Here is a 16340-nt window from a genome sequence, read left to right as displayed (position 1 = left end):
AAAATAAATAATAATCTGATCCACAAAAATAGAATTTAACATTTTTGGTTTAGAAAAAATCCACCCAGATTTTAGGATGTATCTCCTTTAAGTTCAAAGTTACTTTACCTTCATTGATGCGTCTTTTTCATCAAGAGGTCTGAGATAGACAGGCACAGGTAAATTTTTCATCTTATTTTCCCCTTGGCCATTGGTTACCTAATAATTGGGGAGAGGAGAAAAAGACACATTGCTTAGCCTCATCAAAAGTGAACTTACAGAACCGCTGGAGACATGGGCAAGCTCTGTTGTTACATATTTACTCTTTGAAATCAAGTTCATTTTGTCATTCTTATTTGAAAAATGAGAAAATCGAATGGAAATTAGAGAAAATAAACAAGCTGCTATGGGAACTCAGGAGACGCTAATTCACATCTGTGTGGGGGAGGGAAAAGGGTGGGGAGAGAGGCAGGGAGGGAGGAAGGGAGGAAGGAAGAGGGAGAGGAAGAGGGAGGAGAGAGAGACAGAGAGACAGAGACAGAGAGACAGAGAGAGAGCGAGAGAGCGAGAGAGAGAGAATTATGAGCTGAGTGTTTTAGGAGTAGGAAATATGGAGCAGACTTGTAAAGTTCCTGAAGACCTAAACTGAGTTTTAAGACAACAGCTAGAAAGGTTCCATGCTAATGGCTTCTGAAAACTTTTAAACAATAGATGCTGTTTGTAAAAAATGAAATCTTCAAATATTAAAACAGCTAGGCACTTCAAGTTCTATGTATTCAGCTACCTCCTATTGACCCCTCTCCCTCCTTACAAACTCAGAGGCATTTCTTGTGAGTTCTAGGGCTCTGGAAAATAACCTGAAAACCACTATCCTCAACACACTTCTCTCTAAATGGGTGCCAAGTCCATACAGCTTGAAATGAGCAGGTTTGGGGTATATATTTCGATTCCTTCACGCCCAGGCCTCCTCCTCTCCCCCTGCAATTCTCACTAAATTCCCTTACCACATTCACACGTTACCTGTTTGTACTTTTGAGGCAGACTCCAACCAAAAGCCTGCACTCTACCATCTTCCTTCTGAACGTGTGCCTTTACCTGACGATACTGTTCTCTTTTTTGTTCTCTGCGTGAGGCTAAACTAGCTTCAGTTCTAAAAGGAGAAGAAATGTCCTTTTTTAATTAAGTGACTATAACAACACCTCTCCCGCTAAAACAGCAAAAATAACCACCAAAAAAATTACATGATTTCAGATTAGTTTATCTCAGACTAAAATTCCTCATTTAAAAGTGTTATATTAAAACTGATATTGTTGTTTTACAGAGAATATAGGTAACTTTAACAAACGGCCTGTTATATTATTATGTTGAATCACCAGCCATCAAATTTCTATCAGGTTTCAGATTTTGGCCATATAAAAAGGAAAAATTCTTAAATATTTTTGGCTCCTCCTTTCTTTTTTGTTCATTTAACAAATATTTACTGAAATTTTTCTAATGCCAAGGAATGTGCTAGAAGTGACGTAAGATGAATAAATCAATGTCTTCTTAGGAAGATAATACAGGTTAACTTTTGGATTTCACTAAATTATTTCAGAAAACAAAAAATGTAAACTGACTTGGTAAGCTTTAGAGCTGTGGAGTGAAATACTATGAAAATGATTTTGAAAATAATTTGTCTTTCTCTGGGCCATTTAAATATTTCTGAGCTGACTTGCTATGTATCTCATAGTTAACAAATCTATCTCTGTGTCAGACACTTTACAGACATTGTAAAATTTAATCCTAACACTCCGAGATAGGTTATCATACTCATTCCTTAGGCAGAGGAAATGGGGCTCTGAGAGGTTAACTTGCCTGGATTCGTGTACCTAATGAGAAACAGAATCAGGATGGAAAACCAAGTCCTTCTGGCACCAAAGGAAGTGTTCAAACATTTAGGATAGAGGCTTACATAGGCCTTTAACATTTTGATTAATATTTATCAATGTTGTAATACCAGCAAAAAAAGACATTAAAAAAATTCCTTCTCTTTATGAAGACTGTGAAATGCAATTTTCATAAAAGGTGTTGACTACAAGTAATTAAGGGTAGCCAAGTTACAGAAATAGTTTATTTATAGATTTATCTGAACTCTTATAGCTGATCTGATAAGCTGCAAGAATATTCTGAACTGTTAACTTATTTAGGGCAAAATCACTAGTCTGGAAAATACTTACTCTTCGCTAAGGAAATCAAAAGCTTTGGACTTATCCCCAGGGAGCTGAGATAAGGTGCTGCTTCTTTTCTTGACAGAAGGAGTAACATGAGAGGTGGGTGCATTATACTTCAGATTAACAGGTGGTTCAGGCTTCTTAGTAGTATTACTTGAGGAGCTAAAAAGTCGGCTGAAACTAAAAAGAGGTAAAAAAGTTAGCAACTGAGTGAGAGAGAAAGAAAGAAGCAGAGAGAGAGAGCTTATTACATGCACTGTGAAGACAATCCATAAATTCCCACAAATTCTGGAGTGCTTTTTCTTACATGGCAACGAGTTAGAAACTGGCAAAAAGATTTTTTTTGTAGTCACACAGTGCAATCTTAGCAATAACTCACAGCCAAACGTAGTCATTCAGGAAAGAGAAACTATTGCTTATGCTTGCAGATCTCTGTTCTTTAATTAGTAATTCCCATAACAAAAGGAAGAGGCTCTTAAGTACAGGGAACTTCTCATAATGAAGACATAAAGTAAGATGGTTTCTTTAGGCAGCTCCTACTTGGTGCAATGTAAGAGCGATGGTTAAGCAGCAACGTTATGGCTGCATGGTTTGGCAGGAGCCTAGTACGCCAATTCTAAAAACAGTCATAATAAAGCACTAGAACACATATTACCATTTTACCACACAACCTATACATTTTATTAGGCTCAATTTAAATAATTATTTTCACATCCACTCAAAAAAAAATGGCAACATTTCTACTAAAAAGCAGATTCACCAAAAGGGGTAAGCATTAAGCACAGTATATGCACAGTACTTCTGGCATGAATATAATTAAAGCCCAAACAGACAGACACACTACTCAAACCCCACAAACACTAAATTTGTAATCCTTGCTTTATAAAGTTCCTTACAATCATACAACCAATGGATCAGTAACTTATTTAATGGGGATCCAGGTAATTATCATCTCTATGAATAATTCTCCATTATTTTATTTAATTTAGCAGAGGATTCCGCCAAACGCATAACCAAAACGATGCGGCTTACGACAGCATGATTTTTGTCCTCAAGAACAGCCTTACCGAGCTGGCACACTACATATCAAAAAGAAAAACTTCAGTTTAGCTATATCCACCAAATTAAAGAAAGGGAGGAAGGAAGGGAGGGAGGGACTGAGGAAGGGAGGGGACACCAAATCATTCTTGAATATAAATTTTGACTGTAATCTTATCTCAAAGTGCTAATGTCTTTATGTGTTTTTAGATACTTACAACTGCCAAATGCTTGACCTTTTTTTTTCCTGCATGGCTGGATTTTCTCTTGATGCTCTACATTAAAAAAGAAAAGAGAAAAAACGTGTTATCGGTGAGGTTTTCTAGCTTTCTATCTGAAGAGCCAAGGACCAAAGTTCACGAGATATATACACAGAGGAGAGTCAACAATTAAATTCAGCAAGTAGTTACTTTGATCTACCATGTGTCAGTCAGCCTGCTAAGGCTACAACTAAAATAAAGTGCCATCCCTTCTCCAAAGAGCTCACTCTACTGATAGAGACAAAATTGTTACCTGTGCTGGACAGACAGCCAACATGCCTGAATGTTAATATTTAAAATTTTTTATTGAAGAGAGATCCTCCAACTCTCCCTTTTATCAAAATATTGCCTTGTAAATCCCTATTTTTACATAATGGTCTCTATCACCTTACATTCCCAGCTCTCACAAAGTGGCTTGTAACTTTATTGTTCGGATGGGTCATTTTTCACAGGACTAAAACTTTTCCATCACTGAAAAGATGACCATGGAAGGGGATAAACTAAATTGACAGGTAATTCAACAAAATTTTAGAAAATAAGGCATTCCAAACTGATTTAATATGGTGGTAAGGATTCTGCCATCACTATGAGAGCCGACTTTTCATTTTTTAAGACTAAATTTAAAACATCTTTTAATTCGGTGGAAAAGTTAAAAGTAAGCTACCTTTCTTTTCACCTGCTGACTACCATTTGGCTGCTAGAATTAAAAATAGCAATGAAAAGTGGAACCTGCCTATATGCCTCAGTTTTTAAAATATTTTTTCATTATTTATTTAATAGCCAAATAAATGCTAGTGTTAAGAACACATTTCTTATGACATTGGTTTCTTTATCCAATCAATAAAGATTAGAATACTGATCTCCTTCCACCCTGATAGCTATAAGCAATTACAATTTTAGCAAATTGTAAATATTCTATACAAAAGATTCTAGTATGACATTGGTTGAGGGTATATAAACTGGTAAATAAATTATGTGAAAAAATAAATGATGTAATCATAAGAAAGTAAAAGTTGGAGGTTAGAAAATATGTTCATCAACTTTAAAACAATGTGTCAGTGTTGGTAAATCTAATGTGACAATCCGCAATCAAAAATATGGGCAAATTAGGGGGTAACTAATTTACAAACTTTTCATGAGCTCTTCCTAAATTAAAGGAATACCGTTACTGAGAACAGGACTGTTAGACGGCAGCATTAGAAGTGAGATTTAAGATCTGACAAAGATCTCGATGGAAGTGGCATTTTGCATGAACAGTCAGATGGAGGTGGGAGAATTCAGCATGAGTATTTTACAAGACACTGAGTAAAAATGATTGTTTCCTATGTGGTATATGAAAGTCTTAGCTTTTCCTGACATTATTGCAAAAGTAGTGTCAATTTCTATGTTCTTTTGAAAAATGACCATCATCCCTCAGTAATAACAATTGTATTTTAGAGGTTTTGGGAACATTATCCAAGAGCCCTTACCTACCCTACAGGCACCCACTTAGATCACATTCTGTTACTAATTCCAAGTGTTATTTTAGAAAGTCTCTCCTAGTAAACACAGCAAGGGGCTTGCACTTCCAAAGCAGGACTCTAATTCCGAATGAAGAAATTCAAAACTAGGAAACAATACTAGAAAAAACACCAGACGTATTTCTCATACAAACCGAATCATCTCCGTCCATCGAACAGCTTCCTGAAGCTCCATCAATCTCTCTTTATACTGGTTTCTCTCCATTAGAACACGGGCCATTTCTACTCTAGTAAACCGCTTCCTCTGGGCTGTGGGAATATCACTCTATAATGAAAAGAAGACGACAGATCACTCCAGGAGCCTATGTCTGTTTTGGTGTTATCTCAGACTTGAGCGGAATCTTTTAGCTTTTAAACATTCCTTAATTTCTTATGGGATGGATCACTTAAAGAAAAAAAGTCTTATAAAAATAAAATCAATAAAGAGATTTACATAATTACTTATGACTGAAAAGAAGTAGATAATTTAATTTCTGAATATAAATACAGATATTTGAACATAAATGAAATACAGAGTAGCGCAAACTTTGACCTAAAACCAAAAAAGTTAACTGTTATCTATATAGAGATTTAATATGCTCACCTGGAAAAGTTGCTCTACCAACATTATTTTAAATTCATGTTCTATAACAAATGCTAGTCATTCAGAAATTACAAGTTAGTTCCAAAAGGGCTTCATTTATCTCAAACTACCAATCCATATGCACCCAAGGCCAGTATAAAACATTAATTAACTTACTGGCTAGGTATCAAGGTACTCAACTATAAGAGTCACTAAAACACCAACAGAAATACGAGATGGAGACAACCACATTAACTAGACTTCTTCTTAGGGAGAATAAGGGATGTTGAGTATGGGAAGACCACAAAGGGGTATGCTCAAATCAACTTCCTTTTACTGCTGATTTCTAAAGGCTCTTCCGGAGAAAGGCTGGATTAATTGTAAAGCTTTTGTTTTGCTGAGTGGAATATGCACCTTTTGGATCAAAGCTGAAAGGTTTGGAACAGTAAAGAAAGAGACCGAGCTTAGACCTCAGCAATCTCCTCCTCTATCCTTACCACAGAACTTGGCTTCTCCTTTAAAAAAAAGCCAAAGGATGACGAATGATTAAAGGACTCGCAATACAGCAATCCCTCTACTAGGTATATACCCTGGAAAAACCAGGAGACTTGTGCTATAATGTTCATATCGAGAGCTACCATAGTTTGTGGTAGTAAAAAGCTAAGAACAGCTTAAATATTCATTAATTGTAAAACAGATACATAAATCGCAGTATATTCATATGAGATATTATAAAGCAGTGAAATGAATGAACTATAGCACTATACTAAAACACAGGTGAATATCAAAAACATAATAATAAGTAAAAGAAGCAAGTCTCCAAGACTAAATACAGTATAAAATGCAAAAACAATGAAAATTAAAACATACTTTATACAAACACAAACATGAAGAAAATTTTTTTAAGGTGAGAAAATGCTAAATACAGAACAGTAGTTTCCTCTGGGAGGGAAGAACACACAGTAGCTTCAATGTTTGAAAATGTTCTAGATCTTAGGTTGGGTGGTGGGTTTATAATGTTAATTTATTACAATGTTAAGTTACTATTCACAACTTACTTGTGTTAAATACATTTGTATGTGTCAAATATTATATTAAAAAACAATTAAGAAGTTGAAGGGGCACCGACTAATTATTCTGTCCAGGACAGCCCTATATCTCAAGTCTGATGCTTGACTACCAAACATCTGTTACAGGAATGATAACCTAGCTACCAACAGAATAACTAGTATGCTAATAATATTGGCAAGAGCTCATATTTATTGTTTTGTATTTAAATATGTTGACAACAATATGAGCTAGTTGCCTAGCATTGAAGTTCTAGACTTCAGCTTTTTATGTTTAATACTATTAACCAATTATTACTAAAGTTTCATATTTCTAGGTCAAAATTTCAAGCAAAACAAAAAACTCCAAAATGTCCAGTTGGTCCTTGAGCTTGAACACACACACATACGGGTCCGAGCACAGAGCCACAGGGGAAAAATCAGCACACCACATGCAGCTACAAAGCTCTGCATCTGGATACAACATAAGCTATCTTATTCAGGACCAAAGACATGTCTTCTGTTTTGTTTTGTTTTTTTTTAATCTTTATACTATTCTATCCAAAGCTTAATTATCAAGATTCCCCCAAATACCAAAAATGTGGTAAGGTAAGAAAAAAGGTCCAAAATTATAAACCTACATCATCATCATCTTTTGCTTTTTGCCTTGCATCTTCGGCTTCTGCACGAGCTCTAGTGAGAGAAAAAACAAAACATAATGTGAGTTGAGTTCATCTTTTCAAAGAACAAAAGAATAGGTCAAAAATTTTAACCACCACTTAATGATTATTTTTCTTTTTCCAAACAATTTATTAAGCTGCCTTCATTTAGGGGAACGTTATCATAGTACTGTTCTCAGGAACAAAAAAAACACAAACAAAAACAAAAACAAGTATTAAAGAAATCTGGGCGAAGGAAAACAATGAATGTTTCTAAATTCCTTATTAGCAATATTTGAACAGTTCTTTCACATTGTGACAAGCACAAAAAAAATGATAATACTCAGAAAATGGAGGGGCCTGCTCACAGCAGAAGCAATCAGCGGGGCACTTTACCCTTTGGCAGGCAGCTCTTGCCACTTCCTGACTTGAGAAGGCTGAAGGCATCAGTCTCAGCATTATATCCATAAACCTATGTGGCATACTCGCAAAGACAGCGTGGTTTAGAACACCATAGTGAAAACTTACTTCCTCAGCTCTTCCTCCAGTTCTTTGTTCTTTTCCTCCAGCTTCAGTTTGGCTTGCTTTACAGCCTCCAGTTCCCCTTGTAGCACATCTTTCTCACAGGTCAGTTCATCTACTTTTGCTATCAAATCATTCTTCACTACATTCAACGCATTTCTAAAAAACACATATTTCAAGGGCATCATTATAAATAAATAATCTTTCCATCTTTTAACTTATTCTTTTGTAGATGAAAGTAACTACACAATCTTAGAGCTGAATAATTGAATACTTCAAAGATATTCTACCTGATGTTGTTTGTAGATAAAGGAAAAAAGAAACACAAAGCAACGGTCTATTACCTAATCAGTAAAGTAATATTAATCTTTAAATTGATCTTTAATAACTAATGAAGGAAAAAGTCTAAACTGGAAAAAAACCTGAAAAAAAAATCTAAAATCTACTTCTTTTGGGGTATAACTGGCATAGGACCTCATTACAACTGTATTCTATTTTGAATACACACACACACAGATGTTCCAAAGTTGCTCTGACACAGCAAATTAACAAGGGGGTCCAATCTGCTTTTCCGCGCGAGTCAATCTGCCCCACTAAACAAGACTCCAATGTGTTTGAGGGCCCAAGACTCCATAAATTATACCTGAGAACCTATGGAGAAGAGCTCTGAAGAGGTGAGCTAGGTATAGGTCAAAACACTTATGCACAAATAAAAGAAGCCCCAGGAAAAGAGGAAAAAAAACCCACAAACATCCTGGAGAGGGACCAGAAAACGCATAAACACACCTAGAATATTAAAAGCATGGATACTTGTAGAGTGGAAAGGAAACGAAAATCTCTGCAAACAAATGAGCAATTAAACATAAACATCAGTAAAATTAGGTCCCATGACCTATTTACACATGTGTACACACAAAGGAGGGGAATGAGATCGAGTAATGAAACTTCATTAGTGTTGTGCTGAATTGAAGAAATATTGGACTTGGACAAGAAGAAAATTCAGTGTCTCTTGTTCTTTGTTAAAATTTTATATATACTTACTTGGTTTCCAACAGTTGTGTATTTTCTAATATCAGATTCTCGACTTCACGGCCCATTCCTAGAAAAAGAAAAAGGATAAAAACTTTGAAAATAAATTTATCAAAAATTATATGAACTTATAAGCTATAATTGCACATTTTATTTTGTAAATTTTATCTGTCCTTTAGAATTTTCATTTTGTCTATAATTTCATTTGATATATGTGTACTTGAGTGGATTATAAAATTATAATTATCCATCACAAAACAAAGCTAAAGATTTTGTTAGCCAATTCTTTATAACCGTTAGTCTAGATTTTCTAACATAATATTTCAAAAGAATCAGACTTTTCTGCCAAATAGTTTAAAAGGTAGCAGAGGAAAAAAGGATAGCATTAATATGGATCAGAAATCTTTTCCAAATCACAGTTGGTATTGTTGGCTTTGGCCTAAAAATTAGGCCCAATTCATAGAGAACAGGCAGAAACAAGGCCAAAGGAAGACGGAACCCCAATGCAGATGAAACCTTACCAAAGAAATTATGGTCTTAAAGCCCATGCATTCCATGTAAAGCAAAAACAAAGAACAAGAAATGTTTTATGTAAGAAACAGAGTGAAAATAGATCATTAATCTATAAAGTTTTATGCATGACATGAAAAACATCTGGAATCACAATGCTATGATTTAATGCATAACGATGTGCAAAAGGACAGAAATTACAATGATTTTCTTTATTCATAAGGATGTTATACCTAAAAAAATGCTTCTGCATAATAAAGTTAAATATAATTAGATTGAAAACCCCAAATCAACAATATAAAGTTTCCTTCAAAGTGCCACTTCTGAAATGATGATGTTCAGTTGTCACTGCATATAATTGTGTTTAATAATTTAATGAGTATTATAAGGTAGGCAGCTAGAGCATCTGATACAAGATCTTTAGGGAGAAGAAAATTAATTTGCTACTCATAAGAAACTGAAGAAATAAAAGAACATACTAAGGAACATATCTCAAAAAGTTATCAAAAAAAAAAAAGCAAAGCAAAACAAAACCAAAAACCCACTACTTACTTATCCTAAGCTAATGTTGAAAAAAATCACATACAATGGAAGTAGTATTCATAATCCAGCTAAATAGGAAGAAAATATTTCTAAAGAAAACTACATAAGATGAAAGAGTTAACTTATTCCCTTATTTTTAAAAAAGGTAATATTTGGACTTATATTTTCTCTATATCATAATTATTTCAAATAGTCTCAAAGATCAGGGTACTTCTATCAAGGAAGAATGAAATTTAAGAACTAGTGCTTATTTAATTTTCTATGTATGTATTGTCCAAAACCTGAAAATAATAATAATAAAAAAAACTAAAAAAGTTTCCATATTCCAATTCCAAAATGAATTTTGGCAAGATATGTTGAATCTTTGCTTTAAACACTAATGTTAACTTCCCAATGAAGCTACAGTCAGAAGAAATAAGGTTTAGATTGGTTTTAAAAAGTATAATGACTATAGTTGCTATAAACTCTAAGGCATATAGGAAGATAAGCTTAAAAGCTGAAAATATATGCAGGGCAAAAAAAAAACAAAACAAAACAGTTGAGGAGAAAAAAATTATGAGAAAGCACTAAATGAAAACAGCAGCCAAGAACACCTCATTTAAAAAGCAGTAATTTTAAAGTATTTAAAAGCATACACACCAGAATACTCTCCTGGGTAAGCAGCCCAAGAGAAAAACGAATGAGAATCTCAATTAGATTGTTTTTAGAAAGAGCTATGCTCATTTATTTCAAAAAATGGGAGAGGGAAGACAATAAAATTGAAAAGATGTGGAGAAATCATTAACTAAACATAACAAAGTGTAAATATTATAAGCACAAAAAAATGAAATATGTACTATAAAGGAATCATATCCTATAAACATAGTTTCTAAAGTTTACACATTCCCAATGAAGAATTCTCTTATAATCTAGCATATAAATTTAATATATCATCAATAGAATTGTCCAAAATTTTCACTATGAAATATATCAATAATCGCTAACTCATAACTATAAGAAAAACATAACTTGAAGTGGCTCTATTTGTATTTGAGACTTTAACCAAGCATAAATTTGAGTCTAATATATTTAGAAACTACCTATTTATGGAAACAAGCAAAAAACTGCCTGACAGTTTTTAAAATCACAGACATCTCTTTGGGATTTCAGCATTGAGTCCCAAGCTAGGTCCATAGATGGGCCTGTGAATGATCTGTTAATCTCTTGAAAAACTATGCACAACTTCATCTAGTTCTACACTATCATTTCTCCAAAAGTACATTGCTCTCTTACAAATTCTCTAGTAAAGGAGTTTTAACTCTAAAAGGTGAAGAATCACAGACTCACAGGTAAAACAAAACTTAGGACTATTAGGAATCTATTCACTTACTTGCTGAGCTATGAACTAAAAACTCAACAGTGAGCAAAAGACATAGCTATTGTGGCCACACTGAGCTTATAGTCTGTTCAGGGAGACAGGTACATAAAAAATTATAGTAAAGTATGAAGAGTGACATAATAAATAAAATGTAGTGCTATTGGAAAACATTTCAGGGACAACTAAGCTTTAACTAGGCTATCAAGACAGAATTTCCAGAGAAAGGTGTGCCACTGAAGCACAGGCAAGAAAGAGATAGAGATAAAGATAAAGAAAGGGAGCAAACCATCCTTTGTGATTGATTGTGAGGGAAGAGGGTGAGATCTGGGATAGAGGACTGAATGGGTGGCGAAGTTGTTTATTCATTGAGTTAGTGTATGTTGGTATAAGAACAGCCTGGGGGCCAAGACAATAAAGATGATGATAAACTGAGTGTTCAGCATATCAAGCATAAGCCCTACAAATCATCTTAGGTGTCTATGAGCTGGTTGTAAGTTATAGTCTGGGGCTCTAGAAAAAGATCTTGGAGATAAAATTTTGGGAGTAATTAGCCATGACAGCCAAGGAACAACAAGAGCAAACCAGATTTCCCAAACAGAGAAGTAAGCCTGGGATAGGAACACTGGTATCTGAAAGACGAGCAGAGGAAGAAGAGCCTGCTAAGAAGACTGAAAAGAAAGTCAGAGGCAGAAAAGAATGCAGGAAAGTCTGATATCTCAGACACTCCGCAAAAAACAGTTTTAAAACAAATGCTACTTGAGAAGCCATGTAAAATAACTGAAAAGGAACCGCTGGGTATAGTAAACAAGGTTGTTTCAGGCAAGGTAAGTGTGGGGGAGAATACCCACTCATTGCAGTCGGCTAAGATGCAAGTGGGAGTGTGGAAATCCTGCCAGTTAAAGTAGCCATGCTTTTAAAAGTCTGTTTTGTTCACTGATGTAGCACAAGCATCTAGGATAGTACCAAGCACATAATATAAACCTTATTGATGTTGCTGCATAAAAGCATGACTAGAAATGGGAGAAAAATGAGTGACAGCGTGAGTAGCTACTGAAGATAGAGGGTGAGAAGAGGGCAGTATTTTTATTTTTAAATGGTAAAGATATGAACATGTTTAAATGGTAACAGGAAGTAGTAAAGATGGTGAAGTAGAAAATGTAGAAAATAACCAAGAGAGAGAAAATCCCAACAGAAAGGTGTATAAATGAATGACTTCCGACTTCTAGAATGTGGTCATGGGGAATAAGTGACTGAAGTGAATGGAGAAAGGGATTAATGAAAATAAAGTCAAGGGATGAGACGCCAATCAAGATAAAAGACAAACTGTGAGGCAGAAAAAGCAATCTAAGTACTGAGTACATGTATAACAATTATTATATCCTTTATATCCTTTATTGCTAGATTCGCAATACAATAGTAAAAATGAATGAGTTATAGAAATATACTATGCACTTATTTAGCAACCCAAGGTCAATGGAAGAACTTTGGGAAACAATGTTTTTAGTTTAACTATACTCCATTTAGTGAGTATTGCACCTCAATTGCTATTCCTGAATTGCATGGAAGAGAAGCCAAGAATAAATATGTGACTTGGAAATTACATTTACTATCTTTGAGCAAAAAGTATTCATGAAGGCATATTTTGCTACATGTATAGTAATATTTTTAAATCTTCTAATCTGAAACATTCTAGAGATAAATATATCAATATCTACAAGAGGGAAAACATAGTTTAAGTGAAAAGGAAACCACAATATCAGGATTTTGCTTTCAACCTATTTATTATGCTTAATTTTCTGACTTAAATATGGAAGCTTTCGGAAAATACTTTATTTAAAAGACCACAATTATTTCTAAGTACTGTAAGGCTTCTTAACTCTTTATTAAAAAAAGAAAGTTTGGACTACCATCCTCAAAAATTATATTTTTTAACATTAGATTATGAAGCAACAGAGTGTACAATCAATATTAAAAAATACTTCATTCTGGTTAATACAAAGGGCAGCATGAAGAAAATTTTTTGGGTGATGTATATTGGTTCTGGTGGTGGTTACACAACTCTGCATTTGTCAAAACCCAAAAAATTCACCAAAAAGAGTACATTTTACTGTATATAAATTTGAATATAAATGTAAACATTTTAAAGTTCCATCTGCCCATCAGTTTTGCCAGGGAGTCTGTTTCTTAAACCAATCAAATCTTAAAAGGAACTTTTCATGCATAATTTAATGTCAACTAAAGTCAAAGTATAAATTTAAATGTAAAAATGGAGTATTCTTTAAAAATTAATCTTTTTGCCCTCCTTGAAAAAAGCAAACTCATTAAATTTCTTCCTTAGACTTTAACAGTGGGATTATATGTCTAACTCAAAATAATTTTATTTTTATACTTCAAACTCTTACTCAACAGACTGTGAGATGTTTGGACAGAACTTCTGTTTCCTTCAGAAAATATTTCAAATTGTCAAGGACATAACTGGTAATCAATAAATTCAACACAGAGGCATAGATTTTTAATATCATAAGGTTTTCAATTTCTGTAAGGTCTTAAGTTATAAGAAAGGTACTCCAAAGCTACTTGACATGAGTCAGAATCACGTAATTATTGTTGAAAGGAACTTTAGAGAGAGATCACCTAGAGCAGGAGTTAGAGCAAACTTTTTCTGTAAATGGCCAAATGGTGAATATTTTAAGCTTTTTAAACCATATGATCTCTGCTGCAGATTACTTAACTCTCTTGTTATAGTACAAAAGCAACTACAGACAATAAGTAAACAAATGAGTGTAGCTTTGTTCCAGTAAAACTTTATTCACACACATAAGAGGTAGCTGGATTTGGCCCATGAGCAGCAGTTTGCTCAACCCCTGAACTAGAGTCCAGCCCTTCCATTTTATACACAAAGAAACTAAGGCCCAGAAAGAGCCAAATGCAGTATTTTTTTTCAAACCAGGTGTTCCTCCACAATACAACTCTAAAATGATTAATTTCCCATAGAGCTGAAACAGAATACTGAGTGAAATCTCAGAAAACTCAAGTGTTATAATTTCCTATTTAATTTAAGGTCAACAGAATTTAATGACCTATTTGAGCTAGGAACTAAACGTCAACCTATACATCTACACACACACACACACACACACACACACACTTGTCAAAACTCAAAAAATTCCTTGACTGTAATACCGTTCTCAAAATATAGCAAGAGTTCAATAAATTGTGTTCTATAAATTCAAAATATAAATTTAAGTGCAATTCGATTTTAGGCATATTCATATGCAAAGATGCTTTTATTTAAGATTTTTATGATCTCAAAGAAAACATTCCTATTTACTTAAAGGTGCAATAACTCCGTACCACTAAGCAAGTAGGGACATCTAAAAGGAATTCTCAATTAAACCATTCTGAAAAATCTATTTTTAAAACAGTATGATACTTCTTCAGATAAGCTATCATACCTAGTAAATCTGCTCCTTCATCCACATCTCCAATTAGGCCCGAGCCAGCTGAAGACAATTCTTCAAAGAGAGATTCTGTATTGCGGTCAAAAGCTTTGTTCTCTATGCCTTTGGTGGGAGTGCTATGCAACAAAAAAACAATAAAACCAAATCAACAAATACTACAAAATCTTAACAGTTACAACAGGCTAAATTACACAGGAATTTTTTTTACCAATAATTTACACTTAATACAAAATGTAATTCTAAAAGATTTCTCAAAGGTTTCCTAAGTAATTCCCATTAAATCAGAGATAACTGGTGAAGAAAACAGAGAATGTTTGTGCAGTGAGATCCCAGCAAACATGATGGCATCACATCCATGAGTGAAAGAGGCAGGATTCAAACACAGGCAGTCAGGCTTCAGAATCCATGATCTTGACTACCATGTTCTATGTCGTCTAGAAATGAACTAGCATAGTTGTTCTATTTTTCTTTTAAAGGCAACTTAACAGTATCTACTAATATTTTACAGGCAAATACCCACTGAGCCAAGAATTTGATGTCAAGAAAATGTCCTACAAAAACACTGTCACAAGAAGGCAATTATGTATATAAAAGGATGATTACAGACACATTTTTATAGTAGCAAAAAGCTAAAACAATTCAAGATCAGTAACAGGGCACAAGAAATAAGTTATGAATATACATACATACAGTATTAAAATTTTTAACTTTATAGTTAGAAACATTAAAATAGAGCTTTATAAACTAAAGAAGCCTATTATATAAATGTGTCTTTTTAAAAGGAAGTTGCAAAACACTATATATAACATAATCCCATTTTTGCAGAGCTGTGGAAATGGGAAAGTATATTAATGTTATAGTAATAAAAAATGTCTACACAGGATTTCCAGTTAAACATGTTAAACTCGACATAGTCATTTATCACTCAATAATTCAGAAACTCAACTAAAATGATAGTAAAGGAATTAAAGAGGTATACATTCACAAGAACATAGGTAATTGAAAAAGAAACTATAGCAGATAAAATGTGAACAAAATTCTGTAAGATGGAAAACAGATGGGCAAAGAGTAGAAACTGATTTAACAGTCAAGAAAGCTGAAACCTAAGCCACTGGAGTTTAGAGAGGAAGTCGGTATGCTGCCAGAACCCCTAAATGGCCTGGGAATTGAAGGAACCAGCAATCTGAGGAGAGGAGCATGCAAGGGGGAACATAAAACAGAAATACTGGATGAAAGATGACACAAGAAGCAGTATGAGGCCTAGATCCAACCCTCTAGAAGAGTTAGACCTCCCTCCTCCCAGCAGAGCTCCCTGAACAATGAAAGCCAAGTTTAAATATTATAGGCAGGTAAATGGAGAATCAGCATCATTTACTTAAGTATGAGCAGAACAGCCACGGAGCACAAGACATTAAAAGAAGGCCTCTATTATACAAGAACCCAAAACAAAATATGATAGAGGTACTTGGAGCAAAAGGAGACAAGACAACACAGGCAGTAGCAGATACTTAAAAACAAAACAAAACAAAAATTTTTTTCCAGAAGAAATGTTGACAACAAAAATCTTTTAGGAAAAAAGTCAATGAGGGTTAAAAGATAAAGCTGAAGAAATCATCCAGAAATTAGAACAAAAATAGATGAGAT

General features: G+C 34.1%; 1 protein-coding gene across 1 annotated transcript in view; it reads right to left on the bottom strand.

Moving 5' to 3' along the window:
• Positions 1–16340, bottom strand: part of SPAG9 (sperm associated antigen 9) — a 121319-nt gene that overhangs the window by 26454 nt on the left and 78525 nt on the right. The window contains 9 exon segments of the mRNA XM_011365034.2: positions 104–198; positions 1000–1129; positions 2196–2369; positions 3446–3502; positions 5142–5272; positions 7257–7308; positions 7803–7955; positions 8838–8895; positions 14691–14812. Of these exon segments, the coding sequence (XP_011363336.1) occupies positions 104–198; positions 1000–1129; positions 2196–2369; positions 3446–3502; positions 5142–5272; positions 7257–7308; positions 7803–7955; positions 8838–8895; positions 14691–14812 (972 nt within the window).

This window comes from Pteropus vampyrus, unplaced genomic scaffold (genome assembly GCF_000151845.1).
Source record: "Pteropus vampyrus isolate Shadow unplaced genomic scaffold, Pvam_2.0 Scaffold104, whole genome shotgun sequence".
Classification (NCBI taxonomy): Eukaryota; Metazoa; Chordata; class Mammalia; order Chiroptera; family Pteropodidae; genus Pteropus; species Pteropus vampyrus.
This window is presented reverse-complemented; position numbering and strand designations above follow the sequence as displayed.